The 23,283-nt window shown below is 49.4% G+C and overlaps 1 protein-coding gene across 1 annotated transcript; it reads right to left on the bottom strand.

Annotated features, from left to right (window-relative positions):
* Positions 1-202: 202 nt before the first annotated feature.
* Positions 203-21,941, bottom strand: LOC149363370 (uncharacterized; the record flags this gene model as incomplete). Its single annotated transcript, XM_089568492.1, has 5 exons — positions 203-211; positions 268-1,048; positions 1,138-1,141; positions 12,613-13,367; positions 21,178-21,941. Coding segments are annotated over 5 exons (2,313 nt in total), but the record flags the coding sequence as incomplete, so codon positions are not given.
* Between the last annotated feature and the right edge of the window lie 1,342 nt (positions 21,942-23,283).

The following is a 23,283-nucleotide window of genomic DNA, read 5'->3' as shown; positions in this document are numbered from 1 at the left end:
GCGCTTAACGGCTAGGGTTCCCAGCAAATCGACTTAGAGTTTTAAAATTGGCGCGTTGGTTTAGAATTTCGTCATGCCGAACAGCAGCGTTCCTAATATCTTTACGACTTAGATCCACCTCGTGCGCTAGATTTCAGCCCAGGGTGTTATAGAAAACATGAGGCGCTTGTTAACCAGACAGCTAAAGAAAATATCACAGCCTTTAGGTTGCCTGCAGTGGTATTAAAATGCAACCTGTATACAACTAAAATGCAACCGGTATATTACGGAGATATACTCACACTTCTTCTTGCGGAGAAGAGCGCCGTAGTGGAAGGGAGAGCCGAGGCCATAGCCGTAGTTCAGGCCGTAGCCGAGGAGACCATGGCCGAAACCGTAGTGGCCGACACCGTAGCCGAGGGTGCCAACACCATAGCCATAGACTGGGGCAGCGTGGTAGGCAGCGACAGCTGGGGCAGCGTGGGCAACGGTGGTGGTGGCAACAGTTGGGGCGGCGTGGACGGCAGCGAAAGCTGGGGCAGCGGCGTAGGTGGCGACTGGAGCTGCGTGGGCAACGGTGGCAACAGCTGGGGCAGCAGCGTAGGCAGCGACTGGAGCAGCGTGAGCGACAGTGGCGACGGCTGGGGCAGCGTAGGTGGTGGCGACCTTGGTCACGGCTGGAGCAGCGGCAACAACTGGGGCGGCGTGGTAGGCGGCAACGCGAGTCACAGCTGGGGCGACGGCATAGCTAGCGACGGCTGGGGCAGCGTGGGCAACGGTGGTGACAGCTGGGGCAGCGTGGGCGACAGTGGCGACAGCTGGAGCGTGGGCAACGGTGGCCACAGATGGAGCATAGCCAGCGTAGCCGAGACCGTAGCCATAAACTCCGTAGCCAAGGCCGTAGCCGAAACCACCATAGCCAAGGCCGTAGCCGAGGCCACCGTAACCAAGGCCGTAGCCGAGGCCGTAGCCGGTGTAGCCAGCGAAAGCGCTGGTGGCAAGAGCCAAGAGGACGCAAGCACGGATCTGGAAAAGGAAAAATTGTTGGGATGTTTGTATTTCCAAAGAGCTTCGTTAAGCTTTGACTCTGCGAGCGGTCGGTGGTTCTTTAGCACTAACTCAGGCGCGTATAAGACGTTATGGCATTACCTAAATCACCTGGCTGCACAAGGCGTACAGGACGAAAGAAGAACTTGGAAAGTTTGTCTTTTATAGTAACTCCCCCGGTGGTAGCGACAGTAAAACATGATTATATGGTCTTTTACTGCTTTCTTAGGTGTTCTCGGTAGCGCCCAGGAACTTTCATAATTGAAATAATGCTGTGGATTAATGATTGATTCGAAGATTTTTAGCAGCAACCGATGAAAGCACAGGTTTAATTATTATAGGGCTGCTCTTTTGGGCATAGGCACTACTTGTATTCATTTCCCATCTTTCTTCACAAGCGATGCAAAGACTACGTTGCAAAAAAAGGTTTTCTTACCATGGTGACTTTGAGCTGCGGTTGAGCCAACTGCTGTGTGAGCTCACTTCGCGGGCCTTTCTATACAAAATGTAGCTCCAGCATGCTTTGCGCATGTAAGCGGCTGCACGCAACTGCAGCTGAAATAAGAAAACGATTCGAATTTTAATGAGCTTGTTATTCCTCACGTCTGCGCTGCAGAGACTGCATACTGAGAGACCGTACGCGCTCCGAGCAGTATTGGAGTACCCCGCCCTTACCTTCGCAAGGACTCAAGTAATAGGAAGGACGATTTCAATACTTAAATCCCGATCGTATGCAAGACCGCTTTTCGAGGAAGCGCTCCATCGGCATCGTTGTGGCATATACTGGTTGTTTTTCGCTTATCTTTTAATTAGATGCGCTCTATATAGAGGTAATTAATGCTATGTCCTTGAGGCGCTAGCACGTGCTTTGGTTTCCTTTCTGCAATTTAACGCATATTTCGCCGTTCGCTTTTCTCTTTAGCGATATTTCTCTTCCTCACAACCCTTCGTTTTTATTTTCGAAGTCCACTTTTGTCATTTTCCTCCAGTGTAATGCTCTCGCTCTAGTTGAATTAGCACGGAAGGTTGGGAGTTCCCACGGACATTGGTGAAGGAAATAGTTAAAGGCTAAGTTTAACTGCCCAGAAAAACGCGGAGTCCATTAAGCACTTCACGACGTAATCACCACATCTATCACTTTCTGGGAAAGAGCAATAATTACACTCTTTTCAGTCTGGTGCTGGTGCCGGTGCAGGAGCAGAACTCGAGTACGTGTGGCCTGTTGATGTACCCAGCATTTGTCCATTCCTGGAAAGCAAACATACATCAGGTTACCAGTTTGATATTTTGCAGCACAATGTCCCGGTTGAAGGCGTGGAGGAATAAGACGATGTTTCTTCTCATGCTCGACGCTGCTGATATCAGCTGTTCGGCTGCGCATCTGACTGTCTCTTTTTAAGTGTATATAATTGCATTGTGGATATATTTTATTTCACTATTTTATTATTGGAGGTGCACTCTCCCGCTAGTCCGAAGGCGTCTTTATTTCAAATCAAATCGTTCTTATTTCCTCAGGTGTTTCCTGGTTTTAGCACCTGAGCTAAAAGCTGCTCAAGGCAGTTTGAGGAGGCCCAAGTGACCTTTACCAAGCTGTGCTGCCTGTTCCGAAGGACAGACATGCTGCACCGACATCCGACACCCCCACGGTTTTCATCTGACACTCGCGAGATCCCTGTACATTCTCCGGCACAGATACCGTTGATGTGTAGTACTGGTCACCATATTTGAACGTGCGAGCATTTGTAAAAAAAGTAGGATCCCTCTGTTGTGCTGACCTACGTCATATTCTAATTCAAAGGCACAGCTAGCTTGTAGTTTGACATCACAAACACGAAATAACGAGCTTGGACGTCTGCCAGGAGAAGCTTTCTGACATGTTGAGGAAACCCGCCAATCGCCAATCTCTTGCGAAGAATGAGCTCGCGTGTTGCGTAAACTCACACGAAGTCAGTTTTATTTTAGACATCCTTCGGTGGCTCAGTACTATTGGCGATTGGCTGCTGGCCCGAAAGACGCGGGTTCGATCCTTGTCGCGCCTGTCGAATTTCGATGGAGGCGAAATTTTGGAGGTCCGGGTACTGCGCGATGTCAGTGCACAATAAAGAATCTCACATGCCAAAATTTTCGTACGCCTTCGCTACGACGTCTCTCATAGCCTGAGTCGCTTTGGCAAGTTAAACCCCATAAACCGTGAACCAATCATTTTAGAGCGCAGCTCTTTGGCGCCAGTTTCTGCGCTTCGCGGCGTCGCCGTTGTCCGTTGTAACCAGCATTTAACACCTTAGTCGCGCTTTAGGCTGCGAAACCAATGGAGCGGCAGCTTGGATAGCAGAGGGTAAAATGAGTAAATCGGTTTTTGAGGAAAGGAAATGGCACAATATAAACCTCACACATCTCAGTGGACACTTGAAGCAGAGGGAAGGCGCATAACTGCCCCCTCGCAACAGTGGACACCTCAATCGGGCTTTAAGCTACGTGGCGGGGACAGATGTGGGCTTCATGCGTTGGCATTGACAACGTTGTGCCAGAAACACGGCGCTTAAACTGTTCTTTCAAATAGCGGAAAAGATTGTAAAATATTTTTATGTCACGAATTACAGATAGCACATTGTAAATAAATTATATATATTTAATTTGCTGTTTTTAGCTCCTCGCTAGTGCTTTTGTTACTAGCTCATCGTGCACCCATGTTTTGGGCATTTATCATAGGTGCCAGCAGCCTTTTAGTGCTAAGAATTATTCAGATGGGCAAACCGCTAGCAAGTTCTTGCGGCGTTTTAAGCATGAAATGCTTTTAGCCCCCGTTGTCGGCAGTGTGGTGACGTCACGCCGAGACCGAGATCCACTCATCCGGGCATTGAAATCCACTTATCCGGGCATTGAAATCCACTCATCCGGGCACTGAAATCGAGTCATCCGGGCACTGAAATCGAGTCATCCGGGCACTGAAATGGAGTCATCCGGGCACTGAAATCGAGTCATCCGGGCACTGAAATCGAGTCATCCGGGCACTGAAATCGAGTCATCCGGGCACTGAATTCCAGTCATCCGGGCTCTGAAACGAGAACATCCGGGCACCGTACGAGACTTAACGAGATTTAACGAGACTCTCTAAGCCCTCCTACGCGACCGGCATGCAAGCAACGGTTGGTCTCCAAACGAGTCACAAAAAATAACTGCTGCCAGTGCCTTCTCAATGTTTATCAAGATATCAGTCGCGCTGTGCGTTTGATAATGCACGGAATTATAATTTCCGATTTCTAATAACGCCTGCAAAAAGCACATAAATGCCACGTACACTTCGTTGTCGTACGTGATCTCTTAGGGGCTTCGCGCATCGAAGCAAAGCTGCGCAGGTGCACAGGGGCCCGGGGGAGAAGCGCTGCGTTCAAAGGGCAAGGCATCGCGCCGAACGGGTGGTGGCGTTCCTCCCTTGCTTTACGGTGCGGTTCGGGTGTCCACCGAGATGGCAGAGAATTACTGCGCCATTTCCTTTCCTCAAAAAACCAAATGGCAAGGCATCGCGCTGAACGGGTGGTGGCGTTCCTCCCTTCCTGTACGGTGCGGTTCGGGTGTCCACCGAGATGACATTAGGCCCGTAAACATTTCATGCTTACTCTACTCTCGGTTACGGGAGAGGCAGAGATTTTTTAAGCATGAAATGCTTTTAGCCCCCGTTGTCGGCAGTGTGGTGACGTCACGCCGAGACCGAGAGCCATCATCCGGGCACTGAAATCCACTCATCCGGGCACTGAAATCCACTCATCCGGGCACTGAAATCGAGTCATCCGGGCACTGAAATCGAGTCATCCGGGCACTGAAATCGAGTCATCCGGGCACTGAAATGGAGTCATCCGGGCACTGAAATCGAGTCATCCGGGCACAGAAATCGAGTCATCCGGGCACTGAAATCGAGTCATCCGGGCTCTGAAACGAGAACATCCGGGCACCGTACGAGACTTAACGAGATTTAACGAGACTCTCTAAGCCCTCCTACGCGACCGGCATGCAAGCAACGGTTGGTCTCCAAACGAGTCACAAAAAATAACTGCTGCCAGTGCCTTCTCAATGTTTATCAAGATATCAGTCGGGCTGTGCGTTTGATAATGCACGGAATTATAATTTCCGATTTCTAATAACGCCTGCAAAAAGCACATAAATGGCACGTACACTTCGTTGTCGTACGTGATCTCTTAGGGTCTTCGCGCATCGAAGCAAAGCTGCGCAGGTGCACAGGGGCCCGGGGGAGAAGCGCTGCGTTCAAAGGGCAAGGCATCGCGCCGAACGGGTGGTGGCGTTCCTCCCTTGCTTTACGGTGCGGTTCGGGTGTCCACCGAGATGGCAGAGAATTACTGCGCCATTTCCTTTCCTCAAAAAACCAAATGGCAAGGCATCGCGCTGAACGGGTGGTGGCGTTCCTCCCTTCCTGCACGGTGCGGTTCGGGTGTCCACCGAGATGACATTAGGCCCGTAAACATTTCATGTTTTTAAGCATGAAATGCTTTTAGCCCCCGTTGTCGGCAGTGTGGTGACGTCACGCCGAGACCGAGAGCCATCATCCGGGCACTGAAATCCAGTCATCCGGGCACTGAAATCCAGATATCCGGGCACTGAAATCCAGTCATCAGGGCACTGAAATCCAGTCATCCGGGCACTGAAATCCAGTCATCCGGGCACTGAATTCCAGTCATCCGGGCACTGAAATCCAGTCATCCGGGCACTGAAATCCAGTCATCCGGGCACTGAAATAAACTCATCCGGGCACTGAATTCCAGTCATCCGGGCTCTGAAACGAGAACATCCGGGCACCGTACGAGACTTAGCGAGATTTAACGAGACTCCGTAAGCCCTCCTACGCGACCGGCATGCAAGCGCTGGTTGGTCTCCAAACGAGACAAAAAATAACTGCTGCCAGTGCCTTCTCAATGTTTATCAAGATATCAGTGGAGCTGTGGGTTTGATAACACACGGAATTATAATTTCCGATTTCTAATAACGCGTGCAAAAACCACATAAATTGCATGTTGCACTTCGTTGTCGTACGTGATCCGGGGGAGAAGCGCTGCGTTCAAAGGGCAAGGCATCGTGCCGAACGGGTGGTGGCGTTCCTCCCTTCCTTTACGGTGCGGTTCGGGTGTCCACCGAGATGGCAGAGAATTACTGCGCCAATTCCTTTCCTCAAAAAACCTTGCGTTCAAATGAGAAGGCATCGCGCTGAACGGGTGGTGGCGTTCCTCCCTTCCTGTACGGTGCGGCTCGGGTGTCCACCGAGATGACATTAGGCCCGTAAACATTTCATGCTTACTCTACTCTCGGTTACGGGAGAGGCAGAGATTTTTTTAAGCATGAAATGCTTTTAGCCCCCGTTGTCGGCAGTGTGGTGACGTCACGCCGAGACCTAGAGCCATCATCCGGGCACTGAAATCCACTCATCCGGGCACTGAATTCCCGTCATCCGGGCACTGAAATCCACTCATCCGGGCACTGAAATCCACTCATCCGGGCACTGAATTCCAGTCATCCGGGCTCTGAAACGAGAACATCCGGGCACCGTACGAGACTTAACGAGATTTAACGAGACTCTCTAAGCCCTCCTACGCGACCGGCATGCAAGCACCGGTTGGTCTCCAAACGAGACAAAAAATAACTGCTGCCAGTGCCATCTCAATGTTTATCAAGATATCAGTGGAGCTGTGGGTTTGATAATGCACGGAATTATAATTTCCGATTTCTAATAAGGCGTGCAAAAAGCACATAAATGCCAAGTTACACTTCGTTGTCATACGTGATCCGGGGGAGAAGCGCTGCGTTCAAAGGGCAAGGCATCGTGCCGAACGGGTGGTGGCGTTCCTCCCTTCCTTTACGGTGCGGTTCGGGTGTCCACCGAGATGGCAGAGAATTACTGCGCCATTTCTTTTCCTCAAAAAACCTTGCGTTCAAATGGCAAGGCATCGCGCTGAACGGGTGGTGGCGTTCCTCCCTTCCTGTACGGTGCGGTTCGGGTGTCCCCCGAGATGACATTAGGCCCGTAAACATTTCATGCTTACTCTACTCTCGTTTACGGGAGAGGCAGAGATTTTTTTGTGCGAATTTAAACAAATCAAAAAAGGAAATCAAATCAATTTCTACGAGTTGGATTCGAACCCCTGGCGGCGCGAACAGATCAGCTTCCCTGTCCACTGCGCCAGAGCATGCGCTATCGCAGCAGCTGAAATCGCCTAGTTTTGAACTGCAACATGTTCTCGTGGTGTGCATTGCACATCATCTTCTTGGTCAACTATTACTACTACAAAAATAATATTTGCGCTTTGAACTGTGTGGCGGTACTGACTGCTAGATTTACGCTGCATGCGTCGGCGTGCATGACAGCCTGTGGCAGGAACACGGCACTAGTGCAATACCCTTTGGCGTGGGCAACATTGATGCACAAACGCGGCAATGGAATATAGGACCCAGCATACAACGAGTGAACTGGCATTGATGATGGCAATGTTGAAGACGCGCAAAAGTGGCACCCTGCGTCAGTGGGCTCCTCATTCGCGCTTTCAGGTACGTGGCAGTGGTGTCCGCCTGCAAATTTAGGACAATATTTCATGCTTAGGAATGCTGAGCCGTCAGAATGTTTTTAGTTTTCCAATAAATACTAAGGCATCGATGCCTCGTTTTTCTGTCAGTTACGAAAGCAACGCAGTTTAGGAGCAAACCAGCATGCCCTATGCGACATGTTTTGTAATGCATCTCAGAACTGCGTTGTCACCACCCTCATAAAGCGCGCTGACTTTTTCCTTCTGCCCACAGCAAGCAGAAAATTCAGGGTGCGCTTTGTTGATCTAAAGTGCGGTGAGGCAACAGCCTTAAGCGCGATGTTGCTGCTTGTGTCACTGATGTGTGGTTAAAATGTTAAGCTACGCCGGCAAGAGGGGAACGCGACAGCGTCTCGCAACGCTGCCAGGGAGTCCACAGAACACCATCGCCCGTTCGGCTCTACGCCTTGCTTGTCGGTAAGTTGTTTTTTGAGGAAAACGACAGGTATCTTTCTCGCATATCTTGGTGGACACCTGAACCTCTCCGTAAAGGAAGGGAGGAAGATGAGAGTGAACGAAGACACCGTATGCACTGGACGCGCCTTTGTTCATTCCAATCCATCACTGCATTTCCATCGAGCTGGAAAAAAAATGGCTGAGGCTTAGCTTAGGTTAAGCCTAGTCAGATGCGAAGCATATTGTCGCCGAGTTGCATATCGAGCACGCCGCTTGGCTAGACGTTCTTCACGCTCTTCATCAGTCTCTGTAGCAGGCCGCAACTTTTGCTTCTCATTCCAACGAGCAGCCCTGTCTCCAGGAGGCATCTCTATCCCGTGTACGCCTAGCAGAGGCAGGCGCACCCCCTTGTATACCGCCGCTCCAGCATCACGTGTTCACTACAGCGCACCTAGCGGCAGAAGCAGGAAACACATTGTTCGCGACGCCTCGCGCGACGGCGCGAGCTGGGGCCCCGTTTCTCATCTGCTGTGACGTCACGCACCACGTGGTCATCCTTGGTCACGACGCCTCGCGCGACGGCGCGAGTTGGGCCCCCGTTTTTCATCTGCTGTGACGTCACGCATCACGTGGTATGACATGGAGGTCACGAAAGGTCAATGGTAACGACACCGCCGCGCTCGAGGAGCTGGGTTGGGCTATTTTAGTATGCTTCGCATAAAAGTTTGCATGGCGGAGTGGTTAGCTTGCTCGTCTCGCACTCCAGAGACCGTGGTTCGGTTCCCCAACTCGACCAATTTCCTGCTTGGTTTTATTTATTTATTATGCGAAGCATATTGCTAGGGCTATGCCCCACGCCGTCACCGTGGCTGTACGCGTCCAACCACGTGACACGATGACGTCACACCACGTGACACGATGACGTCATGACAGATGAGAAACAGGTCCCCCACCTCGCACCGTCGCTCGGAGCTGTACGCGACCAACCACGTGACACGATGATGTCACGACAGATCGCCGTCACGCGTTGGGAGAGGGAGAACGATGCCATCGCACAGACGCCGGAATGTGCTCGAGCAGCATTCCCGCGCATTTCGAACGCGCGTTCGCACTCAGTGTAGGTGAAACGCTCGCTCCACCGGGCAGACGGACGCGGCTTCCGTGGCAATCCAGGCGCTCACCCAACGCGCGTCTCGGGGTTAGTCGGCGTTCCGCTGTAGCCATGCCGTTGTCTTCCCCCACGACGAAGGCTTCTAGTGCTTGTATTAAAATGACCAAGTATTCAACCAAGGAAAGCCATGTATTACCAAGCCAATATGCTTCGCATCTGACAAGGCTTAACATTAGCTAAGCCTCAGCCATTTTTTGTTTTACTTGGAGCATCACCATACTATCACTTCAACTGTTTGACTGGTTACTAGCCAAAGTACACTTGGCCCCGTTTAAAATTAGCGCACTATGACGTCAGGGCTATTTCGACGAATTGAAAAGAGTGACATTTCTGTCGAGAACTCCTGCTTACAACGATGAGGCGTTAAAGGCTCCCGCCTTAAAAGGTAGGTGATGTAATGCCGCAAGTAGTGCCTCGTGTGGCAGCTCAATGAAATGGCGATGGAGGCCATACTGAAGGCGCGTTTTAGAGTTGTGATCGCGCAGCCGAACTTATAAACAGGCTCTTCTTAAAACACGGTTTTTTGTGTATTTAAGGAAAGTTTTCGCCGTAACCAAACGAATTACATTCCCCCGAGGTTTGTCTCACGTTTTACTACATTCTTTGAGAATATAATAAATTTACACAGTTGTATCCTCTGTAAATATTTTGCAGTTCTAAACACAAGTGTTATCCTAAGGAGTGGAGCAATTGTAAAACCAGAATATAAAGACGTAATGGGAAATAACGAAAAGAACAATGCTTGGACATCAGCTGACGAGATACACACGTTTTGGTAAACAATTGGCACAAGTTCCATGGCTCATACTTCAGTGGTTTGTTCAAAAATGTTCCTTAACGAAAGTAACATTTCACAAATTGATCTTCATATAACACCGCCTTTGTTCAAATTTCCCTATTGATAATTTTAACGCTCGTATAGAAGCATATTGCCGCAGCGTTAAAACTTTTTCGTTCGATTTCTTCAAAAGAAACAGAAATACAGAGAAAATTATAGAGTTAAGCTTGCCGGCTTTTATGCGATTCAATAAAAACTGCTGTAACTGATTTAGCAAACACAGCTCTGCATTCCGCCGCGGCACCACACTGAGGTTGTGCATTCTTCCGCCCTCAACAGAACCTCTTCCTTTCACGGTAGCCAACCTCTGTATTTATCCCGTGGCAGCAACTTCCATTTGCACACTCCTCTGCTCTCATCAGCACCTGCCACGTTACAACCTGCCACCCGCCAAAATGCCATAACCTGCCCCGCCTCAAGGTAACCCGTCGCCTCCCAACCTCTCACGTTATTTCCCTCTCTCACTTCCCCTTTCCCTTCTGTCCTTTAAATGTGGAGAGGATGATTTTCCACTCTGAAATTTGGCACCTGGTAATCGTGACATCTACTCAAATGAATCGAATATAATTAGATTCACTGATATTATAACTCCATTATTGAGTTATATTAGGTAAGGTGAATGAATTTGCTCAGCGTTTAGAATCTGATGGCTCACACAGTAGATTTCATGCCAAAATGGACAGCTATATAGGTAACTAAAATCTATAACAGTTTTCGCTATTAAAGATATAGTTCTGTGTTAGCCTACCATAGTCCCTTAATGTAGGCTTCTCTATTTGCTCCAGGAAGAAAATAAAGATCAATGAATCGAAAGAAAAGTTGTATTTCATTCTTCTCGCGCATTTTTATTTCATTTCCTTTTTTTTTGTGCGAATTGCAGCACGCATAATTTTTTTGTATTCTTTGTCATGTGTTTTTCTTGTGTAGCTTAACCACCTCAACGTTTAGTGAAATCTTCAACGCAACCAACTGTAAGATGCGCAGTGACAGACACCCCGATGTCAACTGCCTTGCGGAAGAACCTGGCCTTGGCCGACATGGTCCAAACATCGGCAGACATGGTGGTTGTAACCGAGCTGTTACTAGAGAGTTGTTATCACCTCTTCTTTTGGGAAACAAAAAAAACAAAAATCGAGAATTTTAATAGTGTTGCCTAAAACTGAACATCCCAAATTTTCTGACCCTTAACGAGGCATCTAGAGGCTTGCTCCCGACACGCATGACACCACCAAAGAAAAAGGCTGGAATGGAATGAAGGTTTGAAAGAAAAAAATAAAAATAGAGGTGAAATATGAAATATAAAACTTAGAGACACGGACTGTAGCTTTAAAGAAACTAATTTTATTTCTCCTTTTTCGCCGAGCACGAGGCTCATGCAATAAGGGAGTAGGCAGCCATGAATTTGGTTCTTGATATTCCAGTTAGTTGCAGCAAAAAGGTTTCTGAAAACGGAGGGAAATAAAAAAGCCACTATTAGGCATAGTAGACATCGACAACATTTGTAGTATAAAACACTGAGAATACATAATTAAAAACCATAACTGCAGTAAATATTCTGGATCATTCTCAGCATAAAACCTACAAGCAAAGAAACGCATTGCATCTTCGTGCATGAGGAGCTTAACGGCTAGGGTTCCCAGCGAATCGTCTTAGAGTTTTAAAATTGACGCGTTGGTTTCGAATTTCGTCATGCCGAACAGGAGCGTTCCTAATATCTTTACGACTTAGATCCACCTCGTGCGCTAGATTTCAGCCCAGGGTGTTATAGAAAACATGAGGCGCTTGTTAACCAGACAGCTAAAGAAAATATCACAGCCTTTAGGTTGCCTGCAGTGGTATTAAAAATTAGTATCTGAAGTTCTTGCAATTTTCCCACTTAAACTTCCCTTGCAACCAGCTCCCTTGACTTTATGTAGTATACATGACTCACACCTTCTGAAATGTTGCACTACCTCTCATTGGATGGTCATATGGGTTTGTGCCAACCCGACCCACTAATTCATGTTATTCTACCAACTATCCCCACCAGTCGATGTTAATCCACGTACAGGGTCAGGCCTAACTTAAAATTTTGGTCGTCCATAGTACTTTATGTAGGTAGAAGGAATTCAAAATTTTGGGGGTCGTCAGATTTTCGAATTTGGTGGTGCCCTCGGATTGGTCCTGTCGCGATCATGTGCGGTCTATTACGTCCCGAGCATCTCAGTTGCACTAATACATCACGCGGAATCCTCACACCACTCCTGGAGTGGTTGTGCAGCAGTTAAGCGATATACCGCTTACTCTGCAGCTGTCTGTTTCAAACAATGCCACCGGTGAGACTGAGGCTAAGGGTTGCCATCTCCGAGCTCCGCTATAACGCATGCGCAGCGCAATGCTCCATAGGTGGCAATTGCAATGAGATGCCATCTGCCACAATGGGCGGCTTTATCACAATCCAGTGGGAAGGTTGCCGCCACCCACATTGGCCAGGTTCTGATAATGTCACTAGATCACGTTATCTTTCTCGACCCATGTGGAATTTCCCGACAAAGAAGCCTGAATTTTTTTTGCGGCACAACTAAAATGCAATCGATATAACACGGATGTATACTCACACTTCTTCTTGCGGAGAAGAGCGCCGTAGTGGAAGGGAGAGCCGAGGCCATAGCCGTAGTTCAGGCCGTAGCCGAGGAGACCGTGGCCGAAACCGTAGTGGCCGGCACCGTAGCCGAGAGTACCGACACCGTAGCCGTAGACTGGGGCGGCGTGGTAGGCAGCGACGGCTGGGGCGGCGTGGGCAATGGTGGTGGTGGCAACAGCTGGGGCGGCATGGACGGCAGCGAAAGCTGGGGCAGCGGCGTAGGTGGCGACTGGAGCAGCGTGGGCGACGGTGGCAACAGCTGGGGCAGCAGCGTAGGCAGCGACTGGAGCAGCGTGGGCGACAGTGGCGACGGCTGGGGCAGCGTAGGTGGTGGCGACCTTGGTCACGGCTGGAGCAGCGGCAACAACTGGGGCGGCGTGGTAGGCGGCAACGCGAGTCACAGCTGGGGCGACGGCGTAGCTAGCGACGGCTGGGGCAGCGTGAGCGACGGTGGTGACAGCTGGGGCAGCGTGGGCGACAGTGGCGACAGCTGGAGCGTGGGCAACGGTGGCCACAGATGGAGCATAGCCAGCGTAGCCAAGACCGTAGCCATAGCCTCCGTAGCCAAGGCCGTAGCCGAAACCACCGTAGCCAAGGCCGTAGCCGAGACCACCGTAGCCGAGGCCGTAGCCGGTGTAGCCAGCGAGAGCGCTGGTGGCAAGAGCCAAGAGGACGCAAGCACGGATCTGGAGAAGAAAAAAGTGTTGTGATATTTGTATTTCCAAAGACCTTCGTTACACTCTGAAAGTGCCGCCGCGGTGGCTAAGTGGCTATGGTGCTCGGCTGCTGACCCAAAAGACGCGGGTTCGATCCCGGCCGCGGCGGCTGGAATTTCTTTGGAGGAGAAATTCTAGAGGCCCGTGTACTGTGCGATGTCAGTGCATGTTAAAGAACCCCAGGTGGTCGAAATTTCCGGAGCCCTTCACTACGGCGTCTCTCATAGCCTGAGTCGCTTTGGGACGTTAAACCCCATAAACCAAACCAAACCAAACACTCTGAAAGTGCGAGCTTTAGGCGGTTGTTTGCTCTAATGGATTCGCGTATAAAGCGTTACAGTATTACCGAATTCACCCAAGTGCACACTGCGTAACGGATGAAAGGAGAACTTTGAAAGCTTATCTTTTATAATAACGGCCCTCTAGTGTCGACATTGACACATAATTATATGGTCTTACTGCTTATCTAGGTGTTGCCGGCAGCGTCAAAGTAATTTTATTATTGAAGCAATGCTGTGGATTAAGGAAAGATTTTAAGCGCGTCGGCAGTAATCGCTGTGTACGCAGGTTTAGATATTAGTGGGCTCCTGTTTTGGGTACAGACCTCGCGTTTCTGACATTATGCACTATCTGAATTAACTTCCCTTGTTTCTTCACAAGCGATGCAGGGAATACGTGGCAATAAAAGGGTTTCTTACCATGGTGACTTTGAGCTGCGGTTGAGCCAACTGCTGAGTGAGCTCAGTTCGTGGGCCTTTTTATACAAAATGGAGCCCTAGCATGCTCTGCGCAAGTAAGCGGCTACAAAAAACTGCAGCTTAAATAAGAAAACGGTCCGAATTTTAATGAACCTGTTATTCTACACGTCTGCGGTGCAGAGAAAGACTGCATACTGAGAGACCGTACGCGCTCCGAACAGTAATTTAATGCCCCGCCCTCACCTTGGCAAGGACGCAAGTCATAGGAAGGACGATTTCAGTACTTAAATCCCGATCGTATGCAAGACAGCTTTCCGAAAATGCGCTCCATCGGTATCGTTGTGGTATCTACTCAAGTTTTTCTTATTTACTCATTTTTTATTTAGAAGCGCTTATTGTAGAGATAATTAATTCTATTCCTTTGATGCGCTAGAACGTGCTTTGGTTTCCTTTCTGTAATTTAGCGCTTATTTCGCCATTCGCTCCTCTCTTAAGCGATATTTCTCTTCCTGACAAGCCTTGGTTTTCATTTTCGATATTCCTCTGCGTCATTTTTCTCCAGTGTCCTGCTCTCGCTGAAGTTTGATTAGCACGGGAGGTAGGGAGTTCCCGCGGACATTGGGGAAGGAAATAGTGAAAGATCAAGTTGAACTGCCCAGAAAAAAGTTGACTTCATTAAGCACTACATGACTTAATCGCCGCCGATATCTCTTTCTAGAAAAGTTCAGCAATTGCACTCTTCAGTCCGGTGCCGGTGCTGGGGCAGAACTGAAGCACGTGTGGTCTGTTGCATTAGCCAGCATTTGTCCACTCCTGGAAAGCAAACGTACATCAAGTTACCAGTTGTACATTTTGCAGTACATTGCCGCGGTTGAATGCGCGGAGGAAGATGACGAGGTTTCTGCTCCTGCTCGACGCTACTTGTACTAGCTATTCGGCTGCGCATCTGACTGTCTCTTGCTGTGTATATATTTGTATTGTGTAAATATATTATTTCAGTATTTTTAATTAAAGTGCAGTATCCACCTAACCCTAACACTGAAGTCCGCAGGGGTATTTAATTCAAATCAGATCTTTTTTTTATTTCGCCAGGTGTTTCCTGGTTTTAGCGCCTGGGTAAAAGCTCTTCAAGCCAGCTTGACAAGGCTGAAGTGACTTTTACCAAGCTCTGCTGTCTGTTCCGAACGGCAGAGACGCTGCACCGACATCCGCCACCCCCACGCTCATCATTTGGCACTCGCGAGATCCCGGTGCATTCTCCGGCATAGATACCTTTGATGTGTAGTACTGGGTTATCATGTATTGACATGTGACCATCTGCAACAAGTGGGATCCCATTCCTCTGCTGACGTACGTTATATTCCAATTCAAAGTCACGGCTGGTTTTCGGTTTGACACTCACAAATACGAAATACGAGCTTGAACGTCTGCAAGGAGAAGCTTACTGACATGTTGAGGAAACCCGCGAAGTAAGAGCTCGCGTGCTGAGCACACGAAGTCATAAGTTTCATTCCAGACATCCTTCGGTGGCTCAGTGCTTATGGCGCTTGGCTGCTCGCCCGAAAGACGCGCCTGTCGAATTTTGATGGAGGCGAAATTTTAGAGGTCCGTGTACTGCGCGATGTAACTTCACGCTGAGGAACCTCAGGTGGTGAAAATTGCCGAATGCCTTCACTACGGCTTCTCTCGTAGCCTGAGTCGCTTTGGCAAGTTAAACCCCATAAACTATAAACCAATCATTTTAGAGCGAAGCTCTTTGGCACCCGTTTCTACGCTTCGCGGCGTCGCCGTTGTCCTTTGTAACCAGCAGTGGACATTTTAGTCGCGCGTTAGGCTGCGAAACCAACGGAGCTGGAGCTTGTAAAGCAGAGGGTCAAATTGGTAAATTGGTTTTTGAGTAAAGGAAGTGGCATAGTATCAGTCCCGCAAATCTCGGTGGACGTGAACCAGAGGGCGGGCGCATAACTGCCCTCTTGTAACAGCGGACACCACAATCAGGATTTAAGCTACGTGGCGGTACTGACATATGTGCGCTGCATGCGTTAGCACTGACAAGAGAGAGAGAAAAACTTTATAAGAGGAATTCGGGGCACGCACAAGTGTCCCCGCACGACCCCACTGCACTTAAGTGTTTATGTTGCTATGGCCCGTAACACTGGCAGCCCGGTAGGTGGCGATGCATGGTCTGCAAGGCCATGTCCTCCGAGCGCAGTAGGGTCTCCCAGTCCTCCCAGGTCTTGAGGTTCTCTAGATCCCAAGGGGGAGGGTCCGCCGGGCACAGAAAAAGGATGTGGAGGGAAGAGGCGGAGGGTTCAGGGCATAGGGCACATTGACAACTTTTTTCCAGAAACGCGGCACTGAAGCCATAGGCCGTCAGCGTTCGTTGTGTCGGTTGCTGTTGACGTTTTACACTCCGATCATTTTAAGGAAAGGAACGTGGGGTGATGAGAGAGAGATGTGGGCTGCATGCGTTAGCGCTGACAACGGTGAGCGAACTCTCGCCACCAACCACTAACTGCCACCTGCCAGGGTGACAGGGTGAGTGGGGAGTTCAATGTAGATATAAAGGCAAACAGGAATTCCTTGCCACTTAAGCGATAGAGAAATATACCTAAATATGTACGTAAGTATGCTTCTATATGTTTAAGCGGGAGAACATCCCGTTCCTCTCGCTCGTAACGCCTCACGGCTGTGTCAACGTCAAGAAATACTTGCATATACCTAGTTTTTGAGAAATAGGCATTGGTGCAGCAAGTCGAGCATGCATCCATCTACTTTCCCGAACACAAAGCATCCTTCATGGTAATAAAAAACTGTCAGTGGAGTGTTTCTGGAAGAACGAATATGTGTGAAAAATAACAAGTTTTCTGTAATTGTACATACATGTCTTACTCCTATCAAAATGCTGAGACAGCTGATGAGCTGCGCTCAAGTTTCGCATTAAGAAGTAACGTAACCGTCAGAAAATTTTTTTAGACATCCTAGTTTTGTGCACCAAGGCTGACGACCACACATCTGAGAGCGATGAGGCCGGACGCGTTCTCAAAAACACCGCGGACGATGCCTTTAACCTTATCGTCTAAAAGAACTGCGATACGGCTGACACTAATCAATGAAAGGCGACGCATCGAATCGGCGAAGAGCCGCCGCATTACTCAGCAGTACACATGGCTTCCGGGTACGGCGGCCGTGCACTTTTGCTAGAATGCAGCACCATAGTGCTAACTCCCTTCATTTGACCATATGCTGCTCCTCGACCGCGGAGAACTGAAACCAATGGCACCTGCTGTCTTGCAGCCATGTGAAGCCGACGCCATCCAGATAGTATTCCGGCAATAGAGGCTGGGGACCGGCAACACTTCGGTAACATGGGCGTCCAGTCTGTTTGCTCCCTGGCTCCTCTTGCTGTCCGTCGTGGTTCAATAGTATTCCGCGTCACCCACCTTATAGGCCAGAGCACGAAACAAATTTGAACGCCGCCATTTTCAAAAGCACTGTGGCGCCATCTGTTCAACGCGGACTTCCGGGCTGCGATGCGAGGCTGCACTACACAGGTCGCACACAGAAGCAGCGGCTAAACGGCACTGTATAAGCGCTGCACGTAGCCGTAATTGAAGTCATAACTTACAGTGATCAAGCTTATTATCCTGCGACTTCCGGGGAGGTAGTTGTGTCCACTGGCGATGGTTTTGCAGACCTCTTGTCCACCACCAGGGCAAATGCCTCCGGTGAGTGCAAGAACTTCGCATCTGATTTTCTCAAACCATAAGTTGTTAGAAGCCCGCTAAACGATGAATCGTCCCTCATAGCCCGAGCCGTTTTGGGACGTCCATCCCCATAAAACCAAATCGAACTATGAGGCAGAGTAGTACAACGCATCAAGCATTCCTACGAACTGTTCATCTGCATTCTTGCCCTTTGCACGGTAATGCGGGGATATGTGTACAGATACCAGTATATGGTTTTGAAAAGCCACTGACTTAATCCCTCCGAGGATGGCAGCTGCTGTGAGCTATGATTTCTGAACGTGCGTAGGCGCGATGTTTTAAAATCCGTGGTTTAACTCGGGGGATATCTGACGAAGCTTCTCCCGCCTAATACAGGACTTGAGCACACGGGTTACAAATGCAATCCGATTCCAACGAACAAAATGGGGTCACTGAGAATCACCCCACTCTGTCGAATTCAGTGGATTCTATCGGCCATATTGCGAGCCACCGCGCTATTTCAGCTCGACCACTTAAGTCGATATCGGTAGCAGGTGAATACAAAAAATCAAAGCTGTAGCTTCGGGCTGCGCGGGTACCGCTGCGGCGCACGCAACCTCCGCTGGGAGGAGGGCGGCAGAGCGACCAGCAGCAAGAAAACAGACTTCCAACTCCACAAAGGAGACGTTTATTCACCCTGTCTCAGATGCTCCGAGCATTGAAGCTTGTTTCCATCGCACGGTCACTGAATGCTGAACGTTTTGTGATGGCCACGCAGTTACGTCGACCGTTTCGAACACAGTACTTACTCGTGATTTAGTACTTGCCTGGTGTTTTGTTCTATGCACCGCAGCAATCCATATTTCATACAAATCGGTATTTTTAACACCCGGTAGGAAATGGTACAGGTTGAACACTGCGCACCGGGAGAGCTCTCGACACACATCGCGCGCATCACACCCATCGCTCCACAACCCAGCTGCTTTTTTTCCTCCTGCTGCTTATGCATGTGTGGACAACGCAGTAGAGCCCAGACGACTTCTTGTACTTCCAGGAGGATGGCATGTACATGTTTCAGCACTGTGAGTGTTTATAAAGCTCGCTAGTTCTGCACGGTGCAAAGGCACTTAGCGTTATGGCAGCCCGGAGGAAGATGGCACCTGTTGCCTCGGTTTGACAGTGCGCGCACCGGTCCCAGTGCGAGAGTATCGTATTCTGGTCCATAACGCCCCCCTCCCCCCCCCACCTCCTCCCCCCCCCCCCCTCCCGTCGCATTACGGCGAACTGGTGAATACGTGACGGCAAGCCGATTCTATTCAATTGCTACGACGTTGGTCATATCTCATGGCACTGCCTGAGATCATGGTCGACGTCCTTCCGCCGCATGCGGACTGTTACCGATTTCCCTCGTTTATATCGTCCATGTCCCGAGTTTTCTCGCACCGACGCCAAAGCTCCCTCCTTCAGCCTTTCTGCTTTGCCGCAGCACTTCTCAAGCCGCTTACAGACGCCGGCCATGATCTGAAAACTGGAAGATGCAGCTTATGAAGGCGATGCTGCTGTGACAAGCCTGCCCGGGCAGTTACTTTTGACTCTCCGCACACAATTCAAGTTGATTTAGTTACACGTGGACAGTTACGTGTCACTACTTCGATATATATAGGAGCGCAGGTGCCTGTGATATCTTCGAAATTTATTCTCCGCTTGGCGAAAGTCCTCAGGCCTCCCCCCTCAGCCTTTTTTTTTCATGCAGCTGATGTTGATGTAGCGACACCTTCTGTCGTTGGAACGTGCACTGTTAATGTGCGCACAGCCGGCCGACATACTTTCGTTTCATTTGCTATCCTCACCCATTGTTCTCGTCACCTTATTTTCGGGTAGACTTTCTCTCCGACCATTTCGCCGTCATTGATTGTGCCATAGGAGTCCTCCGACTAACCCTAACTGTTCTGCTGGAAGCGCCGGACCCATTCTCAGCCGCTTGTCTAGTGTAGACTTCTTCCGTCTCGCACCTCAAGCCGCGACCTATGTTTTCTTCCCGTCTACCCAGCCTGCCCCCAACGGTGACAAACTACCTCTTAAGGATCTTTCTCTTCCTCATACAGTGGTCGTATTTTCAAAACCCGCACGTATCTTCCAGTTTAAAACTGCCCTCCCTATCTACAGCCGCTTCAAAAGGAATGTCATTGGCAACTATAGCAAACAAACGGATGCCGAATCTCGTCTCCCACCACGCACTTGCACCCATTTTCTAGTTGCCCATCTTCTGCTGTGATCGCGTAAGGCCACTAATCATCCTCATCATCATCAACCTCAGCCTAACTACACCCAGTGAGAGGCAAAGGTTTCCCCCATGTCTGTTCAGTTGACGATGTTGTTTGCCAGTAGCGACCTGTGTATTGCATGACACCATCAGAGTGAGAAGGTGGACTGGCCCGAAGGTTTGCACAAAGAGTTATAAAAATGCATGTACAATATGACCGATCAAACTTAGAGACACGGAATGTAGTTTTCTAGAAACTGATTTTATTTCTCCTTCAGCGCCGAGCACGAGGCTCACGCGCATAGTGAATAGGCAGCCATGAATTTTGTTCTTGATATTCCAATCACTTGCCGGTGGAAGGTTTCTGAAAACGAAGAGAAATAAAAAAAGCCACTATTAAGCAAAGTAGACGCCAGCAGCATTATTACTATACATAAATGAGCATACCTAATTCTAAACCTCAACTGCAGCAGTTATTTTAGATACTTTTATGTGTAAAGCCAGCCTACCAGCAAAACAAACGCTTGCATCTCCGTGCATGAGGAACTTAACAGATAGCGTCAACAGCAAATCGAATTGTAATCTTAAATTGATGCGTTCGTTTAGATGTTCGTCATGCGGAACAGCAGCGTCCCTTATACAGTGATGACTTAGATATCTATCGTGCGCTATATTTCTGACCAAGCCGTAATAGAATACTTGGGGCGCTTCTAAACCACATTGCTAAAGAACATATTGTAGACTCTAGGTTGCCTGCCATGGAATTAAAGTAACTATTTGAATTTTTCATTCCTTCCACTTAAACATCGCTTGCAACCCCTTCTATTGCCCTTATGTAGCGTACATGACTCATACCTTCTTAGTAGACTGTCACATAGCATTGCACAAACGCGACCCATTAATCGATTTTATCCTACCAAATATCCCCACTCATCCACGCTCGGTGAGTGGCAATTGCATTGAACTGCCGTCTGCTACGTTGGGCAGTTTGATCACGATCTGGTAGGCAGGTTGTTAGCGGTCCCAGTGGCTAAGTTATGATGATGTCTCAAGGTCACGTTATTGTTCTCGACCAATCAGGGAATTTCGTGGAAATGAAGCCGGAAATTTTTTGTGGGACAATCAAAAGGCAATCGCATTAACACGGATGTATACTCACACTTCTTCTTGCGGAGGAGAGCGCCGTAGTGGAATGGAGAGCCGAGGCCGTAGCCGTAGTTCAGGCCGTAGCCGAGGAGACCGTGGCCGAAACCGTAGTGGCCGGCACCGTAGCCGAGGGTGCCAACACCATAGCCGTAGACTGGGGCGGCGTGGTAGGCAGCGACAGCTGGGGCAGCGTGGGCAACGGTGGTGGTGGCAACAGCTGGGGCGGCGTGGACGGCAGCGAAAGCTGGGGCAGCGGCGTAGGTGGCGACTGGAGCAGCGTGGGCGACGGTGGCAACAGCTGGGGCAGCAGCGTAGGCAGCGACTGGAGCAGCGTGAGCGACAGTGGCCACGGCTGGAGCAGCGTAGGTGGTGGCAACCTTGGTCAAAGCTGGAGCAGCGGCAACAACTGGGGCGGCGTGGTAGGCGGCAACGCGAGTCACAGCTGGGGCGACGGCGTAGCTAGCGACGGCTGGGGCAGCGTGGGCGACGGTGGTGACAGCTGGGGCAGCGTGGGCGACAGTGGCGACAGCTGGAGCGTGGGCAACGGTGGCCACAGATGGAGCATAGCCAGCGTAGCCGAGACCGTAGCCATAACCTCCGTAGCCAAGGCCGTAGCCGAAACCACCATAACCAAGGCCGTAGCCGATGCCACCGTAGCCGAGGCCACCGTAGCCAAGGCCACCGTAGCCAAGGCCGTAGCCGAGGCCGTAGCCGGTGTAGCCAGCGAAAGCGCTGGTGGCAAGAGCCAAGAGGACGCAAGCACGGATCTGGAAAAGGAAAAATTGTTAGGATGTTTGTATTTCCAAAGACCTTCGTTAAGCTTTCACTCTGCGAGCGGTCGGTGGTTGTTTAGCTCTAACTGAGGTGCGTATAAAACGCTATGGCATTGCCTAAATCACCTGGCGGCACAGGGCGTACAGGACGAAAGGAGAACTTCGAAAGTTTGTCTTTTATAGTAACTCCCCCTGTGGTAGCGACAGTAAAACATGATTATATGATCTTACTGCTTAACTAGGGTTTCTCGGTAGCGCCCAGGAACCTTCATAATTGAAATGATGCTGTGGAATTAAGATCGATTCAAAGAGTTTCAGCAGCAACCGATGAAAGCACCGGTTTAATTATTATAGGGCCGCTCTTTTGGGCATAGGCACTACTTGTATTCATTTCCCATGTTTCTTCACAAGCGATGCAAGGACTACGTTGCAATAAAAGGGTAGCTTACCATGGTGACTTTGAGCTGCGGTTGAGCCAACTGCTGAGTGAGCTCAGTTCGTGCCCCTTTTTATACAAAATGGAGCTCCAGCGTGCTTTGCGCATGTAAGCGTGAAGAGGAAACCTGAGGTGAAATAAGAAAACGGTTCGAATTTTAATGAGCTTGTTATTCTGCACGTCTGCGGTGCAGAGACTTGCATACTGAGAGACCGTACGCGCGGCGAACAGTAATGAAGCACCCCACCCTCACCTTGACAAGGACGCAACTGATAGGAAGAATGATTTCAATACTTAAATCCCGATCGTATGCAAGACAGCTTCTCGAGCAAGCTCTCCTTTGATATCGGTGTGGTATATTTGAATTTTTCATATTTATGTTTTTAAAATTTTGACGCACCCAATGTAGACATTATTGCTTCTATCCCGTTGCTTCTATTTAACGCACTATTTCGGAGTGCACTCCTATCTTAAGAGATATTGCTCTTGCTGGCATCCTTTATTTTTTATTTTTCTTATTTCTCTGTCATTTTCCTCTAGTGCCCTCATTTCGCTGGTTTAGCTTGATTAGCACCCAATTTTGGGAGTTCCCGCGGACATTGGCGTAGGAAATTATGAAAGACAATGTTTAAATGCCAAGAAATGACTTGCTTTTATTCTGCATTTCACGACGTAGTCGCCGCTCATATCAACGGGTTTGTACTCTTTCCTGAAAAGTGCAAATGTTGCACTCTTTTAAGGCATATGCCGGTGCTGGAGCAGTAGTCCAGGAGGTAGGGTCTGCTGAAGTAGCCAGCCTTTTTCCATTCCTGGAAAGCAAATATACATCATGATACCAAATGGATATTTGGCAGCACATCGTCACGGCCGTAGGCTTGGGGAAGGAGAGGACGATGTATCTGCTGG

This window comes from Amblyomma mixtum, chromosome 2, assembly GCF_055824585.1.
Source record: "Amblyomma mixtum isolate Tamu chromosome 2, ASM5582458v1, whole genome shotgun sequence".
NCBI classification, from domain to species: Eukaryota; Metazoa; Arthropoda; class Arachnida; order Ixodida; family Ixodidae; genus Amblyomma; species Amblyomma mixtum.
The sequence above is the reverse complement of the archived record's forward strand: the minus strand, read 5'-3'. Positions and strand labels throughout refer to the sequence as shown.